Below are 20632 nucleotides of genomic sequence, written 5' to 3'. Positions count from 1 at the left end.
TTCTATTTTGCTGTCCAGTTTGTTATAAAGGGTCAAGGTAGTATGTTGGTCATAATTGATAGAGAACTGGTCTTGGAATCAGGAAGACCCATGTTCTCAAGTCCTATCACTAAAACATATGCCTGTGTGACAGGTTACTTAATCTCTCAATGTCCCAGAAAACTTTTTAAGATGAAATTCCAAAACAGGTACCTTTGTTAAAGAAAGCTTCCCTATTGGTATTTTTCCCCACTTACATATTCACAAGAATGAAGCATCCTAATTGCATATAGTAAGACTGCTACATAATGGAAGCTGATAGGTTATGATTTTGTTAGAGATAAGGATGTCTGTGACAAAGTATAACTCTGCTTTTTATAAATTCTCTTGAAAATGACTTTCTCATTCTCTCATCCTAATTTGTTGGACGAATGATAAAAATAAATAGTACTCAGCCCTTTATAAACACACGTGCAAACCTGGAGAAACTTGTCTAGCAGAAATTGATGTCACTCTTTACCCCATGACTCCTCTAACAGATTAAACAAAGAGGGTCACAAAGACCTGGCATGATGATGAGATTTCATGAGAATGCTGAGAAGTTGCTTTCTGGAAGATTAATGGTACAAATGAAGATCTGCCTTCCCAAAAGTTAAAGGAAGGAGAGGAATATATGTGTGTGTGTGTGTGTGTGTGTGTGTGTGTGTGTGTGTGTGTGTGTGTTGCAAAGATAATCTGAGATTTTAATCCTCCCTCCCCATTCCCCCTTCCTACTCCAAAAAAAAGGTTAAATGGTAACGGATATGATTTGAGGGTAGTAATTTTAGTGCATATAGTTGTAAACAAGGCAATTTTTGTTATCTAGGATGATTTTGAAGCATAAAAGTTTTCTTGGTATCCTTTTTGAAATAATTTTTTTTTTTAGGATTTTGCAAGGCAAATGGGGTTAAGTGGCTTGCCCAAGGCCACACAGCTAGGTAATTATTAAGTGTCTGAGGTCGGATTTGAACCCAGGTACTCCTGACTCCAGGGCTGGTGCTTTATCCACTGTGCCACCTAGCCACCCCTGAAATAATTCTTAAAGATTAATGTCATGTAACACCATTTTTATGTGTATGGAGAGGGAGTGTGGGCCTGCAATTTCCCTGGTGTATAGAATACTAGGTGAAAACTGCCTTTACCAGTATCAAAAGAATAGATTACCTGGGGTTACTGAGAGATTAATTTACTTGCTCACAGCACAAGATTCATAAATGTTGGGGTATTATAGAACTCAGGTGTTCCTGACTCCTAGCATTGTGTAATGAACATCTCTGTAGTTTTACAAAGTGACTTACATACATTATTTCATTTGAGCCTCACAAAAACCCCTTATGGTGAGGAAATGCAGATGAGAAAGCCAAAAGCTCTGAGTGGTTAAGAGGTTTGCTCAGGATCATATAGAGAAGTGTTAGGAGTGAGATTTGAACCTTGACCTTTCTGACTTCCAAATCCATTTGAGTAATTCATCTTATTCACTAATTTTGCAGAGAACTTACATGCCTACAAATTGCTCTAAGAAGACAGTTTCTTCCTTAAATTATGAAAATGTAGATAGATCTGTAGAATTCTGGAGAAACCTCTTTCTTGTCTCTTGCTTGTTTTGCTGGGGAGTAGTTATGGCTTAATTGTTCCTTGTCTTTCTTCCACAACCCCTAGGATAGGAAGAAGATCCAATAAGGAGGTCTGATACCAAAGCTGAAAATGTAAATAAGTTTAATAATAGGGAAATTTATGTTCTTTTAGTAATAATGCCTTTGTAGTTGAATGTAATCTACTTAAGGCATCCTATTGAATTTGCTGGCTAGCAATCAACTCACTTTTCATTATAGTCCTAAAGGTTCCTTTTGTGTATTTTGTTGGAGTCTCAGATCTTTGTTAGTGTTTTCATCAGAACAATACTGACAGCTGCCCTAGAAAATCTGATTATAGTAACAAATTATTTCTTGAGCAGCATAATCTGGAGATATTTTTTCCTCTCCTTATCAAGTGTACAGGGAATGAACATGTTGGGTTTGACACTGAAGTGAGCTGTGACATTCCAGTCACAGGCATTGCTCTTCCTCATTGTCACAGGCAGTGAGTTGAAAAGTCCCAGCAAAGTGACCTGTTCTTCCAATCTGGCTTTAATCTGGTTAAGGTAAAATGGTAGAGTCTAGATAAAGAAGAAAGTGATTAACACCTTTTGAAAGTGGTCACTACTTTTACAGTCATCTTCAGTTTCTTATTGATTGCTAGTAGCATCCAGTAACAAGCCAAGTGATTGTTGTTATAGTGTTAAATAGCTTCCTATTCTACTTTACTCTTTTCTCATTTCTAAAGCTTTACTTACACAGTCACATCAGCAGGTAGAAATATTTGGCCCCAGTGTTTATAGTTTTTGATTCTAAGATCTGTAGTACTTAAGAATTTTCTCTTTCCTCTTTTGGGGCAGTATAGTATTTTAAGTTTTATTATAAACTTGTCATCCTAGTAACAATTAAGCATTAATTATAATGAGTAATTATGCTTTACATTTTTTATAATTATTTATGCCTTTTCAGAATGCTTGTATCTATTATTAATTCAATGAATATCAAGTATCAACTATGCAAATATTAAATGTCCATTGTGAGAAGACACTGGTAAACTATAAAGTTTGGGGATAGAATGATGAGATCCCTGTCCTCCATGCATGAATTTATAGTCTAATGGAAGAGATATGACACAATAAAAATATTACTATATTGCAATTTAAGTGATCCTGATGACAAATATTTAGGGAACTGAAGGGGGATTGTATTAGATGGCTTCTAAGACAATTTCTGGCTCTGAAATTGTGAGTCCATGATTTCTAAGGAGGTAGAGATGATGAAAGATTTCATGAACTCTAGAGCATTTGAGCTCTTAGTCTTGTCAAATAGACTTAGGGCAAAATTTATTCCCATTTGGCAGATAAAGAAATTGAGACTTAGACTGACTGATCAATTTGTCAAAATTCATTCAGCTGGTTTTTAGAGAAGTTGAAAATAACTTCTATCCCAGTTCCATAAATATCTCACCTCAGAATATAGTTTCAGACACATACAAACTAAACACTTGGTTGTATTTATAAAGAGGTCCATTTTCTGGATTGGTTAACTTATAAATTGGTTTCCTGACCCCTTCTTGTAATTTAAAAATTCCTATATTATTTATAGGATTTTAGAATTAGAATGAATCTTAGAAATAATTGAGGACACTTATTTTAAAGATGTAGGAAACCCCCTAGAGAGGTTAAGTGATGAAGCTAAGATCATATAGATCATAAATGTTAGCTCTTGAACACGATTCTAGCTTATAAAAATTCTTCTCTTTTCATAGATTTTCTTAAAATGAAATTGTGACATTTTATTTATTTATTTTTGTTTTTGCAAGGAAATGGGCTTAAATGACTTGCTTAAGTTCTCTGAGGTCAGATTTGAATTCACATCCTCCTGACTCCAAAGCCAATGCTCTTTCTACTGGGAAAACAAAGCTGCCCCAAATTGTGTCATTTTAAATTAGTAATGACACAGAGAACTTAAGCTTCAAATGTGAAAGCTATATTTTCATTTCACTTCGTGTTATATTTTCTTTTTCTTTTTTAATTTTTTAAAAAATTATTTATTTTCTATTTTTGCCTTGGTTTGTGCACCCTTTTATGAGTTTTGTGGCCCAGTAAAGATTAAATTGTGACATGAGCTATGATAAATAACAATTTTAAGTGATACAAATGTGAAGAGTGTACATTAGTTTCCTAATAAAATTCTTTGTGGGCAGCTAGATGGCACAGTGAACAGAACTCTGTAATTGGAAGATTTGAGTTTAAATGCAGTCTTAAATACTAGCTGTGTGACCCTTGGCAAGTCACTTAATCTTTTGTCTCTATTTTCTCATTTGTAAAATGGGTATAATAATTATTGCCTATCTCTCAAGGTTGTTGTGTGGATCAAATGAGATAATATTTGTAAAGCACAGTACATAATAAGCACTATATAAATGTTAGGTCTAGTTATTACTATTGTTATTATTAAAATCAAGAGGCGAGAAATTTCAGGAGAGAGACTTGAATTGAAATGGAAACAAAGATAAATCCTAAATCTCATCATCATAACTTTGTACAAATGAGTTTTATCTAGCATCATCTGCCAATCTTGTACTTCATTTCTGCTCTTTAATTTTTTGTTAAAAAATCACATCAGGTGGACCAGAGAGCTTCTAGTTGTTCCTTTCCCTACTTTTCTAGCTCATCTTCACTATTAACATACCTAAATTTTGCTGATCTGTGAGTGACTTCCTATCCACTGGTGAACTCTAATAGATTATAGAACTATTCAGGAAATTAGGAAGATTTTGAAAATTGGTGAGGTTGGTTACAAGATGACCAGGTACAGGCACCATCTTGTTTTAGTTGTTAAGGATATTCTAGAGTGGTACAATCTGGCTTAACAAAATCAAGTTAGGACCATCTTTTGTGCTGAGATGTTTTATTGGAAGCTTCTTTGGGTCTCTTTGTAAGACTGGGGTTGAACTAGGCCCTCTTTTCCTTTCCTCTCTTCTAATTGGCAGCCAGCTGCTTGGGGGAAAAAATATATATTTTTAATTTGAGAAATATGGTACAAGAATCTGGACTTTGCCAGTACATGGCATGTTTTTCTATATGGTCTTTCAATCCTACTTCTATTTTCACCCCTTATTTGACATTACCTCCAGTTGAGCCACAGGCAAGAACTTGTCTAGATGTCATTAAAGACTTCACAAGTTTCAGTTTCACCTTATTAACACCCAGGACAGTTGAACAGCATAAAAATTGCTTCCTTTCTCTGACGTTTGGGAGAATCGGTGGTTAGAAATGTGATTTCTAAAGTTCATTACATCAAAATTGTTGTATAAATCACGCATGAGGGCTTTTTCTAATGGCCGCTGGGATAATTTTCAGAGTTTTAAATTATTCTCTTAATAGAGGCAGCATGCTTAGAAAGAGCTGGCTCTACAGGTAGTGACTTTTCAAGCCCTTGATGTTTCTTTCCCTTAGATTCTCCTGTGGACTTAGTAAATGTTTAGGGACATTATTACAGCTTTGCAGATGGTTTTATTGAGTGTTGTGACTGGGAAATTAATTGAGGAGGAAAGTCAGTTTAGACTTTTGTCTTAGGCACTTTGTACTTTCCCATAGCCTTGCCTTTGAGGAATCTCCTCAGTGATAAATTTAGAGATTTTTTTTTTTGAAACCCTTTGTTCTGAGGTTAGCAGTAGTTTTACCTAGGGGCCATTTACTCAAATAGATATGAAGTTCCAAGTGTAGTCATTCAGTGGGACTCTGAATTTTCTTCATGTGATGCTTCAAAAATATGAGGAAGTGCATATGATTCCTGGCTAGACCATGACATCAATTATTAGGCTCTCTGGATGCTAAAAATTCTTCTTTCTTGAGCCTTGTTATTCCTACCCAGTTCCTAAGATCTACATGTTCTTTTGAAGCTTAAAGACTTATTTTCAGACTTGATTTGGGAGCAAGTTTCCCCAAACCAATGGGATGTTGTAGCATTGAGGAGGTAGTATTGACTTTTTGTTCTTTTGAGAAATCTAGGAATAATTCTGAAAGTCCAGAAGGAGGCTCCTAAGGCAGACTTTCCAGTATAATACAGCACGAAGATAGGAGGATGTTAGTATCTTGATTTTGGAGGTTAGAAATTAGGTATCTAGTAAATTTTAAGGATCCTTACTTTAGCATCTTTTCTTATCATTCTCTTGACTTACTTTATTAAATTTTTTGCTTGGAGGTTAGGTATTGAATGATGGTGGCAGAGGAGGAAGAGTCACAATTAGAGGGGACTTTGTCCCTGTTTTCATGGATCTTAAAACTGGGCACCATGGTAAGTGCTAGGGACACCAAAAAGGCAGGACTAATCCTTCCCATCAAAGAGGAGTAGGAGGAAATGTGACACAGAGCTGCTTTTATATAACACCATATCTGAGAAGTACAATATAAAGTACAAAGAAAGGTTCAAGGAGGATTTTGTTAGGAATGGTGGAAATCAGGAAAGGTTTTCTGGACCAAGTGGCATTTTTTTATTGTACTATTTAAAGGATCAAATGAAATAATAAATGGACATTTTTGGTAAAAATAATTTATAGTTAATTAAATGATTGGTAGGGCTTAAATTATCTCAAAATGGGTAAAATATCTAATTCAGTGTCTGACAAATAGTAAACATTATATAAGCATTTTAGTTGCTGCTATTATTATTATTATTATTATTATTATTACTACTATTACTGCTATTATTAAAGGATTAAAGGGAGGAATTCAACAGGTATAGGTCATTCTAGGTATAAGGGCCAAGTGCATTTGAAGGGTAGCCTATTGGAGTTTATCCATCTATAAAAATAGATCTTTCAAAACATTATTGTAAGAGTAATTAGAGGTTTTAACTCACCTAAAGATTTTTTTTTTTTTTTGCTTGGAACTAAAAGATTTTGGAATTATCACCTATTTGAAAGAAAGAGGAAATATAATATGGCCTTATCATCTATACATTTGAGTTAACAATCACTGGTCATATACTTATTTCCCCTTACCCCCAATAAAAACATTATCTCTTTGGACCACTTGCTCCTCTGTAACTCTGTTCTCTGTTCCTCTCTTATTCCCTTCTGAGCTTGTTCAATATTGATTCTGTGCACTGTTTGAACTTAGACTCAAAACTGAGGTTGTGATTCTGAAAGTGAAAAATGACAGAAAATCTAAGAATGTAAGTCAGGTATGCTCAAATCTCAAGATTGTGTGATGTAATAGAAGAAAGAATGTTGAGTTTGAAATCCAAGATTGCGAGTTCAAATTCTGGCATCATTATTTACCACCTTGTGACCCTGGGTATGTCACTTAGCCTCCCTGTCATTATTTCCTCATGTTTAAAAGGAGGATTGGACTAGATAATCTTAAAAGGAACTTCTAGTTCTAAAATCCTTAAACCAAGACTTACTTTAAATATTTTATGGACTATTTAGAATATTTAAATATTGTCAATTTTGTGGATCCCTGCTAGCCTTCTCTTTCCCACATGGAACACATCAGTGCAACAGTGCAAATTTATGAAATAGGTGTACCTCTTAATAATTTTGCATAAATATACCTGGTGTTATTTGCAGTTTTAATGCAATTGTATAGTGAATTTTTTTTTGATAAAAAATACTTTGGTATAGTGAATAATCACATCCTAATCTTTATTTACTTAGAAAAATCTCATCAGTGTGGGTATCTTTTCCACCAGTCTATAGCATTCTCATTTTATGCAATTTTCCTCCATGTCTTTTCATAAATGCTTCATAAAAGAATTACACCTCATGCCAGAGCTCTTTTTTTGGCTCTTTTTTTTTTTGGCTCTTCTAATAGCTTAGAGATACCTTGCACTATTTGGATTGCCCAGTTATTGGCTCAGTCTTGCTGCCTAAATGACTTGGTCATATATGCCCAGAATGTCTCTTTTTCTGGCATCTTTCACTGACAATGTACCTATCTCATTGTGCATAGCTATCTCATTATTTCCATTGCTTTTTGGGTCACCTGCAAGTTTTATTCTTCCCAGATTGTGTTTTTACATAATTGGCGACCATATAGCAACAGCAGATGATTATTGTCGTGAAAGAGATGGACTTTGATGGAAATGAACCATTTAGGATCACTGAAAACATTGCTATATTTTCTAAATGCTCTCATGATATTCTTTTCTACCTGCTCATTTCTAGGCCTAGTTTGTTTTCTTCCTGTCTTAAGATATCCCTACTAATGGACAAACATGTTGTACTGTCCATTCATCAGCCTGGGCATAGTTGGGAGGTAAACATTTTCATACTTTAGTTTGAATTTTCATATGTGTTTTACTTATAAGTGATTACATAAAATCACCCATATGTAAAAGTATGTCTGGAGAAAGGTAGTAATAAATGAAAAGTTGACAATTATTAATCTTTTTCCAGGATACAACATGAATTTACCAGCTGTGTAGTCTATTTTTTCAGAAATTGTCTTAGCTAAATGGTTGAGACAGAAAACTATGCAACCTTTCTCCATTAGTGGCCCATAGGAACCCTCTTCTTTCCCTAGGTGAAAGTTTATAACAGTAACTCACTGTCATCATAAATCATCTTCATACTGATCACATGAATTTGTTTAAAACACATAGCTCATCTTGCATATTCATTGAACATGGTTTCTAAGATACATATCATATATATCATTGTTTTCTGGTAGTGGTTTGCATACAAAAAGACAGTTTTATGCTCTTCTATTTGGAGAATTTGATAAAGAGTCTTATCTAAAGTATACTTAGCTTGTCTTTTGTGTAAAAACAGATTCCCAAAATTCATGCTTTTGGGATTTCCTTAATACTGCCCTGGGAGTATCCTTCTGACTTTCAGCTATAATTGGCCACTTTGCTATGTGTTCAAAATTCTGATTGTAACATGGTGTGCCTCAGAGCTATGTGAGAAAGGTGCCATGACTTATGATATTAAAACATGCTTCTTTTGTTTGAAAGGTGCATAATTTGTAGACTTGTCTATATCCTTGACTATTTTAAACTAAGTGAACCCTCATCCCTTTTTTTGAAAAGAAAATAGAAGGGAAAGTCCCATTAGAGAAGCAATTGTGAGCAATCCTATGGTGACTCATCAATAGAGGAGGAAATTCAGTTCTAATCTCAGAATTTTAAATTTAACTAAGAAGGGATTGGTTCTATGCCAACACATTTAATGTTTTAGGGAATTTGGTGAGCCATAATTTTGTAAATGGGCAGCTAGGTGGTATGGTGGATAGAATGCTGAGCCTGAAATCAGGAAGACGGTCTAAGTTCAAAACTGGCCTCAGGCATTGCCCCTGGGCAAGTCACTTAACCCTAGTTACTGTTTCATCATGTAAAATGAGCTGAAAAACAAAGTGACAAACCACTTCAGTATCTTTGCCAAGAAAATTCTAAGAGTCAGATATGATTGAAAAGCATCTGAGCAACAACAAATTTTGTAAATGCGAACACTTGTTTTATTAAAGTTTTTGAATGCAAGGAACTAGGTTTCCTCTTGGTAATCTTGGTAAGTTGCTGTGGCCAAAAAGATTTATTATCATGAGCTAGCCAGGTGGTGCAGTGGGTAGAGCACTGCCCTGGAGTCAGGAGGATCTGAGTTCAAATCTTGCCCTAAACAGTTAATAATTACCAAGTTGTATGACTTTGGGCAAGTCACTTAATGCCATTGCTTTGGAAAAAAACAAACAAATCCAAAACTAAGATTTATTATCACTTACTAGGCAAATTCCTGGTGATGAAGTTCTTTGAATTTAGCCACTCTGATTAATCTTAAGATGATAAGGTTATGCACTGGGTCAAAACTCAAAATCTTACAATGTGATAGTTTTTCTATTAGCATAGTCTTAAAGACTTATAGTCTGTTTTATATCATGTGGAGGCATCAGTATAGAGCTTAACCCAAGGAATGTTTTCCATACTTTTAAGAAAAATGCCGAGGTTGGGTGTCTTTGATTGTTTCATGTTCTTAGAGTATCACCAAACTGGAAGAAAACTTAGAGGTTTTGTTACCCAGCTCTTTTATTTTTATTAAGGAGAAACCTGATGCCCTGCAGAGGTGATGTGATTTATTCAAGATCACATGGCTAACTGTGGTAGAGCCAAAGAACTCTGGTCCAATGAATGTTCTATTGCCCCCTAATATATCATAGTGTTGATTGACAGTTCCTCAAGTTGGGCAGAATGATAATTTAGGGGTAGAGCAGAGATCATTGGTTTCAAACTTTCTACCATATCTCAATGGTTGGTCAGTATGCTATAAAATAACATTTTATAGACTTGAATCTCCAAATTTCCTTCTCATTTCCTCTGATTCTGTAGAGATAGTATTTCTTCCTTAATCCTGTTTGGTTAGCAGATTGCCCCCAAGACCTCCAGTGATTCAGTACCTTTAATTAACACAGTCAGAAGATGGCATGTTGGTGGTGGCCCTTGGGAGGAATAGTGACTAGGATGTTATAAGCAGAAAGATTATACTGGAATGATGTGATTTATAAGAAACCAGGATCCTGAGAATGAGCTCGGTTGCCATTTCAAGAGAAAAGAATACAATGGGAATTGGTCTTCTGCCTCAGAGAGCTATAATAAGTCCATTACCTTTGCAGACTGAGGTAAAGGCCAGGTCAACCTCTTTCTTTTCTTTCTCTGTTCTATAAGTATTTTTTTTTCCCCCTCCTAGGTCTGGAAAGAGAATAAAGAAGACACGGAAATATGATATCATTACCACTCCAGCAGAGAGAGTAGAAATGACTCCTTTAAATGAAGAAGATGATGATGAGGAAGACTCAACAGTTTTTGATGTCAAATACAGGTATATTTACAGGTACACTATCAGTAACTCTGGTAAAGGCCTCCTTCTTGACTTCTACTGTTTGGGTCAATATAATGATCTGTATTTTATGCTCCTATATGTCAGACTCTTGAAAGTAACCTGTAGCAAAACCTATTCTTTCTGTACTTCTTCTTTCTGTAAGTTCCTGCTTGAGGAATCCCATTTATGATAATATATATCTCTTAATGGAATACCGAAAGAGTGGAGAGTATATGCAGCCTCTTGTTTTGTCCTTTAAACTAACATTCATTTCTCATCCCCTTCTGCTCTACTGCTTTCCAAATTGAGAAATGGATAAACTGAGAAATTTGATCCAAGTGAGGAAATCATAGGAGCTGGGTCTAAAATAATCATCTCCAGCTCTTGTTTCTCATGCAACTGCCCTAGTGTAAGATGATTATATAAATTTCTACCAGTCTGCCAGAAGGTCAGAAGATAGATTAATGCATAGAAAAGAGTTTGTTGTCTTGTCAAGCTTGAAACACAGGGATGCTTCTTCAGTAAATCCAAACAAAATCCAAATGACATTTTTGTACCTTTTGTACCTTTTAAGTTCTTCTTACCCTCCTGGAATACTTCAGAATAGATAGATTCCTTGAGTTGGGAAGTATTTTAAGAAGTCATCTAAGTCTAGTCTGAAGTCCTTCTTTTACAGATGAGGAAGGTGAGGCACAGAAAGTTTAAGTGATCAATGGCACATAATTATTACATATTGAAAGCTGGGACAGGGTCCAAAGTCTCCTGATTCCCAGGCCAAATAAACATTTATTAAGTGTATGCTCTGTATAAAGAATACACAAAGCTAGGCCATAGAGACATAAAGACAAAATTGAAAAACTGCCTTCCTGCAGCTTCTGGATATTAGATTCATGAAGCCAGGCAAAGAAGGGGAGGTACCAATATCTGAGAAGATCAGAAACTTCCTCCTGTAGGGGGTAGAATTTAGATTGTACCCTGAAGGAAGTTGAGAGATAGAAGAGGAGTGCATGTAGGGTGATCTGTGCAAAGATTTGGAGGTAGGAGATGGAACACTGAATTCAGGGAATAGCAAATAGTTCAGTTTGAATAAAATGTGTAATGGGAGGTAATTTAACATGTCTGGAATGATGGGCTAAAGCTATATAGACCTTAAAATGTCAGTCTTTAAGGGGATAGGTAGTCACTGAAATTTATCTGAGGAAATCTCAGGCCTCTTAAGATTTCTCATCCACTTTGTGTGATTCTTGTTCATATATTCACAAGAATCTCCTTTTGTGAAGGGTTTCCTCTTTTTATTTTAATATCTTGGGGGTTCTAGTATACCACTCAGGATGGCCAATTCTTATTTTTGTTTGTGACATTCCCTGCTCCTTTTTTCTAATCATAACTATTTTCAGTAATGTGTCTTCCTATAACTTTGAAGTATTTTCTTGTTACTTTTAGGTTATCTAAAATTTTAAGAAATTCTTCTGAGAGCATAACATCATTCACAGTCATATAGTATCAGTAGAAGTTTTTGTCTTTTGAGAAATGGTCAGGTGTGGCAGTGGAAAGTTTGTGATTTCTTACATCTCCTCCTTCTATTCCAATACTCCCTTCACAATATTCCTCGGCCCTAGATTGATAAGCTAAATTTGACCCTATGTACCTGCATGCTATGCCTGGGCAACATACATTTTTTCATCCACTTTCATTTTTTGCATATGATGATTAGATTAATTTTGGAGGGGAACTTCTCTAGTAATCTTGTTTTAATGGTCAGAGAATAGAGAGCTGCTGAATAAAATGGAGTTGACTTTTTTATTTCAAAGACAGGTGCCTTTTAAGATAGAGCAAAATCAGAACAACCTTGTGACTAAATATGGAAAAAAGTAATTCTTTTATTTCCTATCTAGTCATAATTCATCCCTGGTCCTTGGGCTTCCTCTTAGAAAAAGCTACATTTAATATTGGAAATGTGACTGAGTCATGACCTTGTGTCTTGATGCTTTCAGCACATGATAGTCCACCTGCCCTTTTGCACAGCGGGAGAAAGGAAGTCATGTTTTCAGTACCAGGACAATAATCTGAGGATTATTGCACACACAGTTCTTATGGTAACACCATGTGACTGATATCCTGCTGTGAGGGTAAAGGCAGGTTTAATTTTCCTGAGGTTTTCTGCCAGGTTGGAAATTTGATTACGAAAGGAGAAGGTAGACAAGCTTGTCTCTAGATTCATCCTCCCTTTCTTCCCCCTTTCCCCCTTACTCCCTCCCCTTCCCCCCAGGACATTCTAACCAATGAGATAAAAATCTTTAATTTTTACGGTCAAATCTGAGGCTATTCCTTCAGAAACACATGTTTCCAACTCTCATTAGCTAAAAAGCCAGCTGATTGAAAGGTGGATAAGCCTGCTTGAGTCACTCCGAAGGAATTAAAATTGCTGCATGTTACAAGAGATTATGACCTTAATTTTTTGAGGGTTTGATTGAGTGGACTGTATACAGCTACAGGTACACTGATTTATTTTCTGAGTACAGGTCGATATTGGTCCTATGCTGTAGCCCACTTGTACTCCATGGAGCTGGGGCTCTGAGCTCTAATTTATGGTGGGTTAGACTTCTGCAAAGTCCTTCAGGCCACTCCTTGAGCATCTCGTACACTCTCGGTTCCAGCCACTGTGGCCCACTCTGCATTTCCCTGGATACCACATTCCACATCTCTCTTCCTGTGGCCTTGTACAGATCATCCCTTTTTCTGGAATGCTCTCCCTTCTCACCTCTATTACCCACCACCCTAGACTCTCTTCCTCTAAAAGGCTTAGCTCAAGTGTCAGCTCTTACAAGGAAGGAAGGAAGCAAACATTTTTTAAAGATCAATGAAAAGACCTAGCCTGGCTAAGGCACTTAAAAAATAACAACCCTGTAAAGATCAGTGCTGTTGTTATCCTCATTTTACAGTTGAGGAAACTGAAGCAAACAGTAGTTAAGTGATTTGCCCAGAGTCTTCCTGACTCCAGACTGAGGGCTCTATCTGTTTTTGCTACCATCTGCAAGAGGCCCTGGCCCCAACTGTTGGTGTAATCCTTGCTCCCCAATGACTTGGAATGCACTTTTAAATTTACTTACCTGTTTTTCGGTTATTTCTCTCCAATAGTGTGTAAATTCCTTGAAAGCAGGGAGTGTTTTGATTTTTTTTTGGTTATCCCCAAGTCTACTCCAAGCATCATGCCAGGCTCATAGTATTTAATAAATGCTTGTTGAACTATATCTTTCTATCTTGACTCTGGTGCTCATTTATCTGACAGGGAACATTTGCCATTTTGACAACTGTAGCACACACTGATGCTGATAGGAGAACAAGTCATTTCTGTTACTTCTTTTGCCACAGCCTCCAGCCCTCTCCTCCCTCCTGGCAAAAGAACTTGTGCATGTTTAAAAATAAAATGTTCCTTGTGGAGTCATGGGAGGAATGCAGAGGGAGGGGGATGGGTCCAATTCTAGAAATACTCACCTTCCCATCCTCTCCGGGGTGTCTGGCTGTATGAATATGATGAGAAGCTGTTGAGTTTTCCACTGGCATGCCAGGGAATGTGCTTAACCTCTTGTGGGTCCAAGAAATGATTTTCTTGTACAGTTTTTGGTCTGGAGTACCCTGGAGCATGGACTAGGATTGATATGAATTAGACCAAAATACCAGAAATGGGATAAAAAAAGACATCTTGCACCAAGCAATGGAAGAACAGAGTCTGTTTGGGTGTTTTTCTGCTGGTGCTGCACAAATTAAAGTGGGTTGATGTGATGACTGTTTAGTCTCATTAATGGCCTTGCTAAGAAGACTTCATTTCCACTCCTATGCCTGTCCTGACAGAAGCCTAAACCATAATAATCTTTTGAGGGTTGTATTGCTGACATTAGTAGAGCATCATCACTGATACTTGGGGGATAGGGATAAATGTGGAAATAGTTTTTAAGTCATTAATTAATGAAGGTTTGAAATAATGACTTCTAGAATCCTAGAAGAGGACTGAATGACTAGTTACTTCATGGGAAGCTAGAGTGCCTTTTGATGACAGGAAAATGATTTTTTCCCAGTTTGATCATTTGTAATTTCTGCCTCAGCTTCAAAGAGGGTCTGTTTATCTCAACCTAGGCTTAAACTTAAAATGTTGATGATTAATATTCATAAATACTAAATATATAATTTCTAACATTTCATGGATCCTTTTTGTTCTTATGCCATATTAATTTTTAATATGCTGCTTTTAGTCCCCTACCTATCAAACTTTCCCTTGAAACAAAGATTAAAAAAATAAACATAAAATTTGGCAAATCCAGCCAAGACATCAGTCTGACATATATGCAGTATTACCTAACTATGGTCTTCTTTCAGGACCATGCTTGGTCATTATAATCATGCAATGATCAATTGATTTGTTTTTCCCTTTACATTGTTTTATTTACTACATAGAATTTTTTCAAGTTCTGCATAATTCACTCTCCATTCATTTATATGTCATCCTATATTTCTTAGAATTATTCATAATTTTTTTTGTATGACATGATACTATTCCATTGCGTACATGTATCACAATTGGGTTCCTTATTCCCCAATCAATAGGTTCCTATTTTTTTTTCTCCAGGTTTTGCCCCCACAAATGGTGTTGCTAGTCCATAAGAGCAATGGAACCAGTTTTGTACAGATTAGACTAGTTCTTTTAGGAAAGTCTGTTAGGGAGTCCCTTTGCTTCCTTTGCCTCCTTAGATATATAAAAGCCCAGCCTATCGAAAGTTAGTTCTGAGGTTTTGTGGGATTTCTATTGACCCACAGGGACAGCTTTCTAACCTATCATTGCTGATTGCCATGGAAACCACAGAGGTTGAGAGCAGTAGTATTTTATCTGCATTAGTATCCTTTTTAACTTTAGGAAATATTCTTTTTTAACTTCATTCTAGTAAAGTCTCTTTTATTGCGTTTTATGGGCCATGAGTGTCTCATTGCATTGGAAATCTATGAGTGAATCACAAGTCTGGCCTGAATTAGACCTGTCCAGAATATAGTGTTAACATAAACTCTTATAGGTCATATTGTATCAACATTTAACTTATTCATAAAGTAAGGCTTTTATAAAATCAGTAAGTTCTTTCTTGCAGTCCTTGGGTAAGCTTTGATTTCTCCTCTCATCTTGACCTAATCTGATACATAACTTTGAACATTGACTTCCTGAAGAATTATAGGCTCAACTTTGGAGTGGACTGTGGACAAGTCACTTAACCTCTGAACTACAATTTCCTTATTTGTACAATGCAGAAATTGGATTAAATTTATTCAGTTTATTCAATAGTTACATTTTATATTGACATTTTATGTTTTTATATCATCTTCCCCACAAATTTATCTTTCCCTATTCTCTTTTTCAGGAACCATTCTATGTAACAAAGAAGGAGCAAAGGAAAATTGTCCATTAATAATAATCAGAAAATAACACATCAACCAAATTTGACAATATATGCTACATTACACAAATATAGCATCCTCCACCTCTGCAAAGGGGTCTTTTTTTCTTTGAAGCCAAACTTAGTCATGATAATTACATAGTGTTCCATTGTGTTGTTTCCCTTTACATTGTTATTTTCATTGAGCATATTATTTTCTTAGCTATGCATATTTTGGTCTGCATCAGATTTCCCTGCAGCCCTCAGAATTCTTCATATTTATCATTTCTTATAGCACAACAAAATTCATAGCATTCAGCTACCATTTTGTTTAATTGTTCCCCAGTCTAGGGGCTTCAACTTTGATTCTGGTGTTTCCTCCTGCTCAAAGTGGCATAAATATTTTAGTGTGTATTGGACCTTTTTTCTTAATAAACATTTAATGCTTCCCTGTATAAGGCCGCCAGCTAGCAGTGTGGGAGTAAAAAGACAAAAATGAAAAACAGAACTTTCTGCTCTCGGGGGGCATCTTCTATTCACCAACATTAAACAGATAAGTAAACACAAGATAATTTGAGAAGGGGAACACCATCTTTGGGGAAATAGGAAGGGCTTAATTTAGAAGGTGGTACCTGAAGTAAACCAAGGATTCTAAGAGACAAAGAAGAGGGTGAATTCCAAATAACCCCTTAACTTCTGCCAAGTCCTAAAGGAAGGAAGTAGAATGGGATATAAGGCATTCTCCAAATTTGCTCCTTGCTTGCTCTGAAAGTCTATCAGTCTCTCAAGTTCACTCTTGTAGGATTTTAACAGAAGTACTTGTGACTGAAAATTATCATATTAATAATCTACCTCTGCCTGAACCCCTAAATTTACATGCAGTTTTGAATTAAGTTTGGCTGTACACTCACAGCAGACTATAGGATTCATTCTTGTGAGCAAAAAGCAATGAAATACTCCTTCTTTCCCCCTCTGTGTATTGAACCTGCTTGTTGCACAAGGCAAGGAAGGTATTCTTTTCCTGTATGAGTTGAATGGGTCTACAAGATCTCTTTGAACTATCTGACTCTGTGACTTTGAATCTATTAAAGTCATGATGTTAAAGTGGGAGGCAGGAGACCCAAATTCTAGTCACTGTACTGTTATTAACAAATTACTTTAGTTCTCTGTCCCTTGCTTGATTTGTTTGCATGCTGTCTTTCCCTTGAGTCCCTTGAGTACAGGGACTATCTTTTATGTCTTTTTGTATCTTTGGTGCTTAGCCTGATACATAGTTGGTGCCAAATAAATGTTTATTGACCGATTGATTTATAAAAAGTGGGTTAAGTTAGATGATTTCTAAGGATCTTTTAAGTTCTCAACTGCTTCATATCTATGGTAAGACAAATTTCCTGTTGAGGTGCTTGGGAATATTGAGGCAACAGCACTCTTTTCTCTTTGGGTTTTATTTTTCTGAAATCTGATTTCATATGCATAGGCTTAAGATCATAGATCTAAAAGTGGAAGAAATATTAGAAGTCATCTAATCCATTTCTCCCTCATTTCACAGTTGAGGAAACCAAAGTCCAGAGAGGGTAACATGCCCAAAGTCACTTGAATTCAGTTTCTGTTGACTTCTCATTTCAGTGTTCTTTCTATTGTATCACTATAATTGTTGCTGCCATATTTCTCCAGTTTTCCTTTATTCTTTCTATTCCCAAGCTGTTGAGCACTTCTGGAGGAGTTCCTCTTTGAGAGGGTCCCTTGTGAATTTATATTATTTAACCTCAATTGTACCTTCACCTCTGCACAATAGTCTTAGTTTTTTCTACTTATTACCACATTTTTCAATATGGCTGCTAAACTTTGTGTACGCAACTTTATTCCCACCCTAGTGAGCTCAGCCTATGAGTTCACTTTTTTACTTACTGGGATAAAAACTCTGTTTCATATATTCCATTCATATGATATACCCCTGTCCACTATGGTTTTTCCTGCTTTTCACAAACATGTGACTTTAAGACTCAAAAAAATTAAGAGTTAAAATAAAAAACAAAGTCTTTGACTGTTATACTCTATTAGTAACACATCTTTCGTCATTTTCATTCCTCACTCCTAGAAAGAATAATTTGTACCCGCTACCTTTACTTTTTACCCATTATTTACTTTCCAGAAGGTCTCTGCAGTGCGACTTCCGATTGCATCATTTTGCTGGAATGATTTGTAAAAGATAATCAGTGACCTCTCACTTGCTAAATCTAAGGACCTTTTCTCAATCCTCATATTTTTCCTCAATTCTTATTTTTTTTCTGTCCAACACTCTTTGCTGTTTTCCAACTTCTCTTGAAGTTCTCTTTCTTTTCCATTGACTTCTGTAATACAGCTCTGTGTTGGTTCTCCCTCCTATCTGATCACTCCCTAGTCACTTGCTTTCCCCATCACTCAGATTCTGTTCTCTTCTTCTTTTTCTCCATTTTCACCCTTGGTAATCATGTAGATGCTTATGATTCAGTTATCACATCTTTTTAGATCTATATCTCCAAGCCATGTAGATCGATTGATCTGAACTATCTATGTGTCTTTCCCCTGAGCTGCAATACTTTGGATGTCCTACTTGTACCTCTAGATCAGTTTACCTGTAACTGAACTTCTTCATTATCTCTTTTCTCCTCACCCCATTCTTCCTTTTCTTGTAACTTCTCTTTTCTAGTTGACGAGACTCAATTTTCCCAGTCACCTAAAACTCAAAACCTTCTGAGAATAAGTCATCTCCCTCGAACCTCATATCAAGTTCAATCCAGACAATTTTAACTTTATAACCTCTCTCACATACCTCTCTTCAGTATACTCACATAGTCATAACCCTGTTCAAGGCCTCATTGCAAATGAGGTTAAATGACTTGCCCAGGATCACACAACTAATAAGTGTCTGAGGCCAGATTTGAAATCAGGAAGATGAGTCTTCTTGGCTCTAGGCTTAGCACTCAACTGAGTCACCTCTAACTGCCAAAATAATCTGTATCTTCATGTTTAACTACCTCACTTCTTTATACAAAAACTTTCAGTGGCTCTGTTATCTAAAGGATAAAATAGAGACTCCTTAGTTTGTCATTTAAGGTCCATCTAACAACAAACTTCTTTTTGAACCTTCCTTTTCACATTCCTTCTGCTTATGCTGTATATCTAACCAAACTGGATTATAAACTGAACTTGACATGCCATCTATTTTCTTTCTGTATGCACAAATTATTCCTTATCCCTGGAATGCTCTTCTTCCTCAGATATCTTCTCTTGTTTCTAGGCTCAATTTAGTACATTTCTCCTTCCTAATCTCTCTCTTCCGTTCCTCTTTGCCTACGATGAAAACATACTCTTCCTCTTAAAAGTTTCCTAAAACACTTTATTAGCAGTTCTCTTTTGCTCTATCGTACCCTACCATGTATATAGTATAGATTTATGTATATGTGAATATATATGTATGTATATATATATATATATATGATATCTAATTCTGTTGATATACATTCAAATTTTATTTATATTTATTTATACTTATAGACTTATTTATACTTATGTATTATATACATAACATACACACAATATCTATGAGCTCTTTGTTTACATATCTATTTATACACATGTATATATAAATATACACACATACACATGTATGTATTTATTTATATATGTATATAGGCAAACACATACATATGTTATATTCCATAAGATAGAAATCAAATTCTGAGGATTGGGAATGTTCTTTTCAGGGCTATGCACATAATAGGTGCTTTAATTGTATTCCGCATTGAAGAGAGAGTTTGTATGAAGAAGAGAGAGTTTGTGTGAGGTAGAGAGGTTGTGTGTGTGTGTGTGTGTATGTACATGTGAGCAAATGTGTATATATGAGTAGGGGAGAGATGGGAGAGAAAATGAGAGGATGAAGAGTATATATATGGGATGGGGAAAGAGTATGTAGGGGAGAGAACAATAGGGGAGAGAGACAGACAGAGACAGAGGCATGAGGGACACAGGGACAGAGACAGTGTACAAGCTATTGGAGAGGTTCAGAACAGCTTGAACACCATGAACACTGTAGAAGCCTCCACGTGAAGCAGTTTCAGATTTGGGAAGCAGTAAATTTGAATACCTACAGACAGTAGTGAAGCATTATCAGTAGTGAAGCATTACATTTGTATAATTCTTTTTCTCTTAAAAATACTTTTATTGTTATCTTTTGTTTTTTATATCAACTTTATTACCAGATATATTTATCCTCCTCTCCTCCCCATGAAGTAATTTTTTTTTTTGCAAAGATTTTAAAAAAAGGAATAAGCTGTTAGGTGACAGCAGTCCTTGAATTAATTGATTCTGACAGCGTGTGGAATATTCCATCCATGTGGTTGTGATCCCCCTCCATCCAACCCAGCCTCTGCAAAGAAAGGAGGGAGGTGCATTTTTCTCCACTGTTGGGACCAAGCTTGATGACAATAATTATAATGAATTCAGTTTCCACTTGATGCTTTTTCCATTTTCATTGTTAGAGCCGTTTGCACAACTAATTCTGATTGTTAGCATTTCTTTTCAGATTCACTAGACCTCATTCTTTTGTAGGCATTCATATAAATATGTATGTTTATATATGGCTTAACATACTAGAATCATGCCAACTGTAAATTTCTTGACTCAGTATTTGGAAGAAGAATCCTATGTTGGTATTCAATCAGTCAACAAGTATTTATTAAGTGTTTACTATGCCAAGCACTGGGCTAGGAGTTAGGGATATAGATAGGGAAAAATGAACCAATTCTTGCTTGCAAGAATCTTAA

The 20632-nt window shown here is 35.9% G+C and overlaps 1 protein-coding gene across 2 annotated transcripts in view; it reads left to right on the top strand.

Annotated features, from left to right (window-relative positions):
- Nucleotides 1-20632, top strand: part of FAM174B (family with sequence similarity 174 member B) — a 54817-nt gene that overhangs the window by 7365 nt on the left and 26820 nt on the right. Inside the window, exon 2 of one of the 2 annotated variants that reach the window (XM_074234153.1) lies at nucleotides 10279-10410. In XM_074234153.1, the coding sequence (XP_074090254.1) occupies nucleotides 10279-10410 (132 nt within the window). Of the gene's footprint in view, nucleotides 1-10278; nucleotides 10423-20632 lie in introns of both variants that reach the window. The other variant, XM_074234152.1, reaches the window with a different exon arrangement.

The sequence above is a fragment of the Macrotis lagotis genome, chromosome 4 (assembly GCF_037893015.1).
Source record: "Macrotis lagotis isolate mMagLag1 chromosome 4, bilby.v1.9.chrom.fasta, whole genome shotgun sequence".
Taxonomy (NCBI): Eukaryota; Metazoa; Chordata; class Mammalia; order Peramelemorphia; family Peramelidae; genus Macrotis; species Macrotis lagotis.
Note: the sequence above shows the minus strand (reverse complement) of the source record. Positions and strands in the feature narration are given on the sequence as shown.